This window comes from Oncorhynchus kisutch, linkage group LG29, assembly GCF_002021735.2.
Source record: "Oncorhynchus kisutch isolate 150728-3 linkage group LG29, Okis_V2, whole genome shotgun sequence".
NCBI lineage: Eukaryota > Metazoa > Chordata > Actinopteri > Salmoniformes > Salmonidae > Oncorhynchus > Oncorhynchus kisutch.
In genome coordinates, this window is record NC_034202.2 from 41,701,740 (window position 1) to 41,713,025 (window position 11,286).

Below are 11,286 nucleotides of genomic sequence, written 5' to 3' on the forward strand. Positions count from 1 at the left end.
CTAAAGTACTGCACTACCTCTATGGACCCTGGTCTAAAGTACTGCACTACCTCTATGGACCCTGGTCTAAAGTACTGCACTACCTCTATGGACCCTGGTATAAAGTACTGCACTACCTCTATGGACCCTGGTCTAAAGTACTGCACTCAATACGGGTGCCATTTAGGATCCAGAAACACTCTGACCTCAGGAGCTCTTCCCTGTTTTCAGTCCAGGAAGAGGAACCAGGAAGACAGATGGGGGGTTGGGGGGGAAGAGGAACCAGGGAGACAGAAAGTGCTGAGAGAGACAGAATGACGGGGGTGTAATTATAATAATTATATGGGACATTTTTGTTGTGGTCATGCAGTGTTCGATGTGACTGTCCTCTTCCTCTTTCAGCTGAGCTTCTCTCAGTGTCTCTCTCTCTCTCTGTTCATCAGTCAGTCTGTCTGTCTGTCGTTGTCTTCAGAACGACCGACACTAAGGAGCCTCTAAGGAGCCCACAGTCATCTGAAAACGACAGACCACCAACTACAGACCCCTCCCAGAGGCTGGCAGACGACGGCACATATCAGATGGTATGTTAATGAGAAGGATAACTATCACACTGACACTAATGACTTGTATTGATGAAACACAGCGTGGCTAATTGAACACTGTATGTAATCTGATAGACCAGCAATTATAACAGTAGTAGTGTTGTCCTGATCTGTTCTGGTTCCAACCGGGATTGAGTCTGACATAACGCTGTGTGTGTGTGTGTGTGTGTGTGTGTGTGTGTGTGTGTGTGTGTGTGTGTGTGTGTGTGTGTGTGTGTGTGTGTGTGTGTGTGTGCATAAGGCCACCTGGTGGTTGAGGTGGGGTACTGCTGCTGTGATGGTGGCCAGCATCCTGGCCTCCCTTGTAACCTCTGTTGCCATGGAGCCCAGCTGTAACGCAAACCTTGGTTACCCCGGAATACCTGGGATACCAGGAGCTCACGGAGCCAACGGTAAAGACGGACCAAAGGGAGAGAAGGGAGACCCAGGTAACACACACTATCCTGTTATGGCCTGTAATGCCTCTCTGAGCGGTCTGTGTAACATAGACACTAAGCTATCCTGTTATGGCCTGTAATGCCTCTCTGAGCGGTCTGTGTAACATAGACACTAAGCTATCCTGTTATGGCCTGTAATGCCTCTCTGAGCGGTCTGTGTAACATAGACACTAAGCTATCCTGTTATGGCCTGTAATGCCTCTCTGAGCGGTCTGTGTAACATAGACACTAAGCTATCCTGTTATGGCCTGTAATGAGCAGTCTGTGATGCATGTGCAGGTGAGTCTGGTCTGCGAGGGAAGGGTCTGAAGGGGGAGCCAGGTGAATCAGGTCCTCCAGGACGGTCAGGTCTTCAAGGGAACCCCGGTCGGCTTGGACCCAAAGGACCCCCTGGCCCCCCTGGGGAGAAAGGTAGTCCCTCTGGGGTCGACTCCTCCCTCACCTCCTTCTTCTCCTGCAAGGTAAACAACAACACCTCTTTCTCCTATAATACAAGGTAAACAACAACACCTCTTCCTCCTATAATACAAGGTAAACAACAACACCTCTTCCTCCTATAATACAAGGTAAACAACAACATCTCTTCCTCCTATAATGCAAGGTAAACAACAACACCTCTTCCTCCTATAATACAAGGTAAACAACAACATCTCTTCCTCCTATAATACAAGGTAAACAACAACACCTCTTCCTCCACTAATACAAGGTAAACAACAACACCTCTTCCTCCTATAATACAAGGTAAACAACAACACCTCCTCCTCCTATAATACAAGGTAAACAACAACACCTCTTCCTCCTATAATACAAGGTAAACAACAACACATCTTCCTCCTATAATACAAGGTAAACAACAACATCTCTTCCTCCTATAATACAAGGTAAACAACAACACCTCTTCCTCCTATAATACAAGGTAAACAACAACACCTCTTCCTCCTGGTTAACATGGTTTAAACTTTAAAGTACATGACACTGCAACAACATGTCCCCTCGAGGACAATAAAGCCAATAACATACTCTATGTGTTCGTTCTCGTTCACTCTCTCTCTCTCTCTCTCTCTCTCTCTCTCTCTCTCTCTCTCTCAGAGGAACACCATTCAGCAGCCTCCTAAGAACTTGCCCATTCGTTTCGACGGACCAATACTGTCGGGCCTTGACCCTAGCCTGGAAGGTGCATCGCTGAAGGACGGGTTGTTTAAGTGTACCATTAGTGGCGTGTACTTCTTCACCTATCATCTGTCGGCTAAGAGTCTGATCTGTGTTAACCTGAAGAAGGGGCCAGAGACCAAGGTTAGTTTGATTATTCTACCAGGAAACATGAGCTGTGTTTTAATACCCATTCTAACATACTGTATACTACATACTATTAGTTCATTTTAGTATACTGTATCTGAACGGTATCCTTTCAGTTGAGTGTACAAGCGCTTCACCTGTCTACCGGAAGATGATGCTGTTGCTATGCAACCTCTTGCTAACCCTAACCATAGCATAACAAATGACTGGCTAGACGTTATACGATTTTGGGTTGTCAGATTGTTCCGTCCGTAAATTCATCAGTTATTCGGCACTCTTGCACTGCTCTGAATGTCCATTGAGAACTCAAAATGATTAAACCACATAGCTAAGAATGACGTGAATAGTCAAATCAATAAACGCTGGGTGGTTAGTGGGATAGCAGATGGTTAATATACTGCCTGGCAAGTTCGATGTATTAGTATCCAACTGACGTTAGATAGTCAACATACCCAGTACATACTGCTGTAATGCTATGCGTTTCATAAGGGCAGCAGTGAATTTGTATCGGCTCTCATCGGACATCGGCTGCATATTTTCCTCCATTTTCTTCAAAGCTAAAAACGTTGTGAAGCCCGATTTCTGAAAGAATTGCATTATGGGCCCTAAAAGCACAGAAATAGTGTATTTTGGCGAATTTAGTATGACATTTGGGAACTTTTGGCATACTAAATATATCGATACTATAACCAATAAGCACACAACATACTGCATTTGTCACAAATAGTACGGTTTCTGCGGTTAGTATGAATATTCGAATACAACTATAGACTAATTAGACTGGGTTAGGGTTACGGGTTAGGGTTAGGGGTTAGGGTTAGGGGTTAGGGTTAGGGGTTAGGGTTAGGGTTAGGGTTAGGGGTTAGGGGTTAGGGTTAGGGTTAGGGTTAGGGGTTAGGGTTACGGGTTAGGGTTAGGGTTAGGGTTAGGGGTTAGGGTTAGGGTTAGGGGTTAGGGTTACGGGTTAGGGTTAGGGTTAGGGTTAGGGTTAGGGTTAGGGTTAGGGTTAGGGTTAGGGTTAGGGTTAGGGGTTAGGGTTAGGGTTAGGGTTAGGGTTAGGGTTAGGGTTAGGGTTAGGGGTTAGGGTTAGGGTTAGGGTTAGTATGAATATTCAAATACAGCTATAGACTAATTAGACTGGGTTAGGGTTAGGGGTTAGGGTTAGGGTTAGGGGTTAGGGGTTTCACATGTGAAATGTCACATGAAGTGTTCTAAAACCACGTCTTCATACATAAAATGTCACATGTGAATTGCTCCAAATACACATTTTCACATGTGAAGTGTTCCAAATACACATTTTCACATGTGAAGTGTTCCAAATACACATTTTCACATGTGAAGTGTTCCAAATACACATTTTCACATGTGAAGTGCTCCAAATACACATTTTCACGTGAAATTTAACATTACACATGTGAAATCATGTGGTTCAACATGTGATAACTTGAAAACTACACTGCTGTAGTTAACTCCATTGCTGTAAATGAATGTTGTGGTAAATGTTGCAGTCATTATACGGTACATTTCTACACAGCATAGTGTTTGGCTATATATCTATATTAGCGGCCAATCATAATGCACTTGGGTACTTTTTGGCCCTTGTCGCAATTAAACTTATAGAATACTTAAGATGTACTTATGGCACAAACTGTTTTAAAAAATCCTTTAAAATGTTATAGTATGTTATCGTCTACTGAGGTGAAAAGAGTGGAAACAACTTTGAATGTATTTCTACAGCTGGACTGTATTTTGTCAGTAAATAAATAACCACAAACTGTATTTAGGAAGTAGACAGAAATTCAAATTAAATTATTTTCAGTATCGGAATACTTCCTGAATTGACTGGAAATGAAAAGGAATTGACCTCAACATTGGTTATCACATATTGGGATTCAACCACACCCAGGATTTGAACGCACAACCTCTTCGAAGACAGCAACCTGAATTTCCTGCTTCGCCACCAGGTCTGTGACCATGACAGAGATCGACCACAGATGTATTGTCAAGAATACATTTCTGAACTTTGCTAACAAGTTGCCTTGAATCAAAGTTTTCAAATGGTGCTGTTAACTGACAACACCAAGTGAAAAGTAGCCGTGCTCGGGAACACTTCAATCAGATCAAGCATAACAGGCGATAGACAACACCCATATAGCTGGTGTTTTGGCGTTGTCAGAGGTGTAACTGTGGTAGAGCTGTCAAAACGGTTAGCGGCTGTGTGTGGTTATTGTCAAGAGGCCACACCCGTCCTACTCGTGTTAGACGTTCAGAACAAGAAACTGTTGAATAATCATTAAAGAAAATAATAAGGATTTCTATCAGCCTCGTCGGGGTGTAGATTACATCTCAACATTACATTATATAGGGTCAACATTACATTATATAGGGTCAACATTACATCTCAACATTACATTATATAGGGTCAACATTACATTATATAGGGTCAACATTACATCTCAACATTACATTATATGGGGTCAACATTACATCTCAACGTTACATTATATAGGGTCAACATTACATTATATAGGGTCAACATTACATCTCAACATTACATTATATAGGGTCAACATTACATCTCAACATTACATTATATAGGGTCAACATTACATTATATAGGGTCAACATTACATCTCAACATTACATTATATAGGGTCAACGTTACATTATATAGGGTCAACATTACATCTCAACATTACATTATATAGGGTCAACATTACATCTCAACATTACATTATATAGGGTCAACATTGCATTATATAGGGTCAACATTACATTATATAGGGTCAACATTACATCTCAACATTACATTATATAGGGTCAACATTACATCGCAACATTACATTATATAGGGTCAATATTACATCTCAACATTACAGTGTTCCAACTTGGAAACAAGGATGCATGGGGATTTCGGATTTATACTTGTAACCTTTTGGTCTGGAGTGCATTAATGTCTAAGCAGGGCCGCCAGATGGTTATTTGTTACCAAGAACATACACTGAGGGTAAAATAACTTTAAGAACACCTTTCCATGACATAGACTGACCAGGTGAATCCAGGTGAAAGCTATGATCTTTTACTGTTGTCACTTGGTAAATCCACTTCAATCAGTGCAGATGAAGGGGGGGGGGAGAGAACGGGTTAAAGGAGGATTTTTAAGCCTGGACAATTGAGACAGGGATTGTGTATGTGTGCCATTCAGAGGGTGAATTGGCATGACAAAATATTTAAGTGCCTTTGAACAGGGGTATGGTAGTAAGAGCCAGGTGCAAGACCTATAACGCTGCTGGGTTTTTCACACTCAACAGTTCCTATGTGTAGAATGGTCCACCACCCAAAGGACATCGAACCAACTTGACACAACTGTGGTAGGCATTGCAGTCAACTCTTTCGACACCTTGTAGAGTCCATGCCCGGACATATAGAGGCTGGTCTGAGGGCATGTATTAAATATAAAGCTGCATTCGTAACCATGTGGGAGGTGGTAATTTACCAGTTGTGAAGTTGTAAATACCAATTGGATGCATTCACGTGCTTTGAAATCATTGGGAAACGCTAACAAGCTGCGTCAACCATAAGCTGAAAGTACAGCGATCCTCATCATCATCCTGCTGGGAAACTAATTACAGAGTTCAAAAAACCTATTAATAGATGTATTTTTCACTAATAATGTTCTGTTACATTTAACTGCTGAAAATGCTGTTATGGAGGTCATTTCTTCAGTAGGTGACGTCAGAGGTCACCATGTGGGAGAAGTCAAAGCTCAGGGATGAATAGACTCGTTTCCCACTAGTAACTAACTACCAGTTGGAGGGGCACTCAAGTGGATTTTTCGCAGTCGTATGTGGTAAATTCCCACTTGGTTGCGAACACGGCATTAGTTACAATCGTTACTGCACTTTGACATGTAGGTGGGGGCAATGTGCTGATGGGGTATTTGTGCTGTCAGCAGAAATGTACCAGTTGAAGTGGTTTAATCGTTATGTGGATGAAGGTTGAGCAGTTTAAGTGGTTTAATCGTTATGTGGGTGAAGGTTGAGCAGTTTAAGTGGTTTAATCGTGATGTGGGTGAACGTTGAGCAGTTTAAGTGGTTTAATCGTTATGTGGATGAATGTTGAGCAGTTTATGTGGTTTAATCGTTATGTGGATGAATGTTGAGCAGTTTAAGTGGTTTAATCGTTACGTGGATGAAGGTTGAGCAGTTTAAGAGGTTTAATTGTTATGTGGATGAAGGTTGAGCACCCCTCTTGACATTGTCAGTTCTGCAATCTTTGTCAGAACTTGTGACAATCAAGAGTTGTTAAGAGGCTGCATCTTGCAGCAGCTGGTTCACTTGTAACTACTGTCAACTAGTTACTGTAACATTATTCAACTAATCCATCACACACACTGACCTGATGGTCTGGAAGGAAAGTGAGCACTACAATTACATGGTGGCTATAAATTAAATACTTTTTTTGGTATCACACCTACAGTTGAAGTCGGAAGTTTACATACACCTTAGCCAAATACGCTTGAACCGCATTTTTCACAATTCCTGACATTTAATCCTAGTAAAAATGCCCTGTCTTAGGTCAGTTAGGATCATCACTTTATTTTAAGAATGTGAAATGTCAGAATAATAGTAGAGAATGATTCACTTCAGCTTTTATTTCTTTCATCACATTCTCAGTGGGTCAGAAGTTTACATACACTCAATTAGCATTTGGTATCATTGACTTGAAATTGTTTAACTTGGGTCAAACGTTTTGGGTAGCCTTCCACAAGCTTCCCACAGTAAGTTGGGTGAATTTTGGCCCATTCCTTCTGACAGAGCTGGTGTAACTGAGTCAGGTTTGTAGGCCTCCTTGCTCGCACACAGTTTTTCAGTTCTGCCCACAAATGTTCTATAGGATTGAGGTCAGGGTTTTTTGATGGCCACTCCAATACCTTGACTTTTTGTCCTTAAGCCATTTTGACACAACTTTGGAAGTATGCTTGGGGTCATTGTCCATTTGGAAGACCCATTTATGACCAAGCTTTAACTTCCTGTCTGATGTCCTGAGTGTTGCTTCAATCTATCCACATAATTTTGCCTCCTCATGATGCCATCTATTTTGTGAAGTGTACCAGTCCCTCCTGCAGTAAAACAACCCCACAATATGATGCTGCCACCCCCGTGCTTCACGGTTGGGATGGTGTTCTTCAGCTTGCAAGCGCCCCCTTTTTCCTCCAAACATAACGATGGTCAGTATGCCAAACAGTTCTATTTTTGTTTCATCAGACCAGAGGACATTTCTCCAAAAACTATGTGCAGTTGCAAACCGTAGTCTGGCTTTTTATGGCAGTTTTGGAGCAGTGGCTTCTTCCTTGCTGAGCGGCCTTTCAGGTTATGTTGATATAGGACTCATTTAACTGTGGATATGGATACTTTTGTACCTGTTTCCTCCAGCATCTTCACAAGGTCCTTTGCTGTTGTTCTGAGATTGATTTGCCTCTTTTCGCACCAAAGTACGTTCATCTCTAGGAGACAGAACAAGTCTCCGTCCTGAGCGGTATGACGGCTGCGTGGTCCCATGGTGTTTATACTTGCATACTATTGTTTGTACATATGAACGTGGTGCCTTCAGGTGTTTGGACATTGCTCCCAAGAATGAACCAGACTTGTGGAGGTCTACAATTTGTTTCTGAGGTCTTGGCTGTTTTCTTTTGATTTCCCCATGATGTCAAGCAAAGAGGCACTGAGTTTGAAGGTAGGCCTTGAAATACATCCACAGGTACACCTCCAATTGACTCAAATGATGTCAATTAGCTTATGAAAAGCTTCCAAACCCATGACATAATTTTCTGGAATTTTCCAAGCTGTTTAAAGGCACAGTCAACTTAGTTAAGTAAACTTCTGACCCACTGGATTTGTGATACAGTGAATTACAAGGGAAATAATCTGTAAACAATTGTTGGAGAAATGACTTGTGTCATGCACAAAGTAAATGTCCTAACCGACTTGCCAAAATTATAGTTTGTTAAGAAGAAAATTGTGGCGTGGTTGAAAAATGAGTTTTAATGACCTAATTGTAGGTAAACTCCCGACTTCATCTGTTTATATTTCATCCTTCAACAAGGCTCCAGAACTGACCGTGTATAAACTGAATGTTCATGAACAGAGCAGATTCACCGGGATGACATAACTATTACGAGAGACCAGAAAGAGCTAGCTGAAAGCCACACCTACATTTAACCACACCTGCAAACTTCTGATATGCTGCTGCTGTTACAGTATGCTGCCAATCAGTGAAGGCACAGTAGGTTAGTGAAGGCACAGTAGGTTACTGGAAACAGAAGTTACTGACAAAATTGATAGTGGCAGTAAGTGTCCTGCACGTTACTGGCAACATTTTGCCAGTAAGTTATTGTGACTTTTAACTTACTGACAAGTAGTTTCCAGTTAAGATATTAGTAATTCATAGCAACAAGTTGCCATTAAGTTAGTGGAAAATTCTCAACAATCTCTTCACAGAGCAGCTCATTACTGTCACGTTCTCTTTCAAAGTTCGCAGAACACACCTTGTCGAAAGAGGTTCTCTACTTGCATTGGCATAACCATCAAACAATTACACTGCTACAAAACTTCCACTGACGGTTGGCACAAATAAACATATTTGACCACACCTCAAAATGTGCTAATGAGTCCCACAGTACATTGCCCCCAGCTATCAAAGCGCAGTGATGATTGTACCTTATGTTCAAAGTATTGGAAATGTCCCATTATACCTACAAGGTACAGATGTGAGTTAATATGTGTACCTGTGAAGTGTACCTTTCACCTTTTTGTACCCCAGGGAACAGCACTCTAACCCTTACGTTCTGAGTGTGTTAAAACAAAATTGGGCGTGCAAAATTATTCAGCCCCCTTAAGTTAATACTTTGTAGCACCACCTTTTGCTGCGATTACAGCTGGAAGTCGCTTGGGGTATGTCTCTATCAGTTTTGCACATCGAGAGACTGACATTTTTTCCCATTCCTCCTTGCAAAACAGCTCGAGCTCAGTGAGGTTGGATGGAGAGCATTTGTGAACAGCAGTTTTCAGTTCTTTCCACAGATTCTCGATTGGATTCAGGTCTGGACTTTGTTGTTGTTGTGAAGGTGTCCTGTTGTTTTTGTGAAAGTGTCCTGTTGTTGTTGTGAAGGTGTTCTGTGATTTTAAGGTTATTATTGTTCTAGGTTATGTGATAAAAGTTGTTGTTGTTGTTGTGAAGGTGGGGTTCTGTGATTCGTCGAGTGGATTCATGGTGACGTCTGGGTCGGTGGTGCTGGATCTGTTGGAGGGAGACGTGGTGTCTCTACAGCCCACCGATAACAACGCTATCATCACTAAAGAAGAACGAGCTGACAACACTTTCACCGGCTTCCTGATCTTGCCCAACTCATAGAACCACATGAAATCACACAGAGCCACACAGAACCACATTGAATGAGCTCAAACCAGATTCAACCAGATCTAATCTCGGTTACCCAGAAGTAACATTTTCGAAAGTTTGTCACTTCCTGTTTTACTTCAATTTTGAATTTGTAGGTGTGGTATCTAGTGGAAACCTGTCATCATCCACACATGGGTTTGAAATCTCAGCCACAGTTTGATTACCACTTTTGAACATTCCTGATTCCATCAAATAATCAATGATGAAAACCCCAAACCAGGAACTACCACTGCTCCTAATCCCATAATTCTACATGAGCCTTGACAGATTGTTTCCATTTACATACAGAATTTGTCCACGAGAGATTAAACCAGATCACACCTGCTGAAACCAGCTTCCTGCTCTTCCACACCACATAAAATACATATCATAGCCACATCATTCTGTTCTAGAAGCATCTGCAGAACAACCAACCATCTCTGTGTCTGTTTCTGCCTCCCTGTCTCTACCGCTGCTGCTTGCTGAGACAGTTAATCAATCAATTCATTCTCCCAGGTCGTTGTTGTAAATGAGAACGTATTCTCAGTCAGCTCACTTGGTAAAATAAGGAATACATTTCAAATAAATCAAATAATCAATCATGTATTGCATCTGCTGAGCTGCCTACCAAAACTCAAAGATACCATTTTGGAAATGAGTTTGCCATCAATAAAGTGATTTGTTACCATTTTTTTTTTAATCAACAGTACACATTGTTTGTAAATGATGTTGAGGCTGTCTACACTTTACACTTACATGTGACTTCTGCTATCAGAATAGGAGGATCGCTTTGAAAAGACAGGTCTCGATGCACAGAAGTGCCACTGTGGTCAGATAGAGTTCACATCTGTCGGACCACCACAGACAGCCGGTGGCTTTTTAATTGTGGAAGATGGGCTCATAGTAATGACTGGAACGGAATTAATGGAATGGTTTCCATGTGTTTAATACCATTCCATTCACTCCGTTCCATCCATTATTATGAGCCGTCCTCCCCTCAGCAGCCTCCTGTGTTGACCACTTCAGGAGGTGGTCAGGGATGCATTGTGTGTGGATTTGTCCTCAGCCTGGATGTCAGGGATGCATTGTGTGTGGGTTTCTCCTCAGTCTGGATGTCAGGGATGCATTGTGTGTGGGTTTCTCCTCAGCCTGGGTGTCAGGGATGCATTGTGTGTGGATTTCTCCTCAGCCTGGATGCAATCAGGTGACTGAAAGTGCCTACAGTGGGCGACATCATCAGCACTCCTCCCACAAGTCTCCAGAAAACGTGTGTTTTGGGACCGAGAGGCACCTTTTCATTATAATGTTGGAGGAAATGTGTTCATAGCGTGTCAGGAACGTGTTTGCTGACTTCATAAATGCTAGCCAGCTAGCTTATTCAGAAAAACATGTGTTTGTCTATGTGATATGCTAGCCAGCTAGCTTATTCAGAAAAACATGTGTTTGTCTATGTGATATGCTAGCCAGTTAGCTTATTCAGAAAAACATGTTTGTCTATGTGATATGCTAGCCAGCTAGCTTTTTCAGAAAAA

At 41.9% G+C, this 11,286-nt stretch overlaps 1 protein-coding gene across 1 annotated transcript; it reads left to right on the forward strand.

Moving 5' to 3' along the window:
• Positions 1–277: 277 nt before the first annotated feature.
• Positions 278–10,463, forward strand: c1qb (complement component 1, q subcomponent, B chain). The gene is made up of 5 exons (XM_031808807.1): positions 278–560; positions 823–1,009; positions 1,298–1,479; positions 2,108–2,311; positions 9,554–10,463. The coding sequence occupies exons 1-5, from the start codon at positions 558–560 to the stop codon at positions 9,725–9,727; spliced, it is 750 nt and encodes a 249-aa protein (XP_031664667.1). The 5' UTR covers positions 278–557; the 3' UTR covers positions 9,728–10,463.
• Positions 10,464–11,286: the final 823 nt, after the last annotated feature.

Coding starts and splice junctions, on each gene's coding strand:
- c1qb (XM_031808807.1), top strand. Junction 1,480..2,107: donor CCTCCTTCTTCTCCTGCAAG/GTAAACAACAAC, acceptor TCTCTCTCTCAG/AGGAACACCATTCAGCAGCC. Junction 2,312..9,553: donor AGAAGGGGCCAGAGACCAAG/GTTAGTTTGATT, acceptor GTTGTTGTGAAG/GTGGGGTTCTGTGATTCGTC.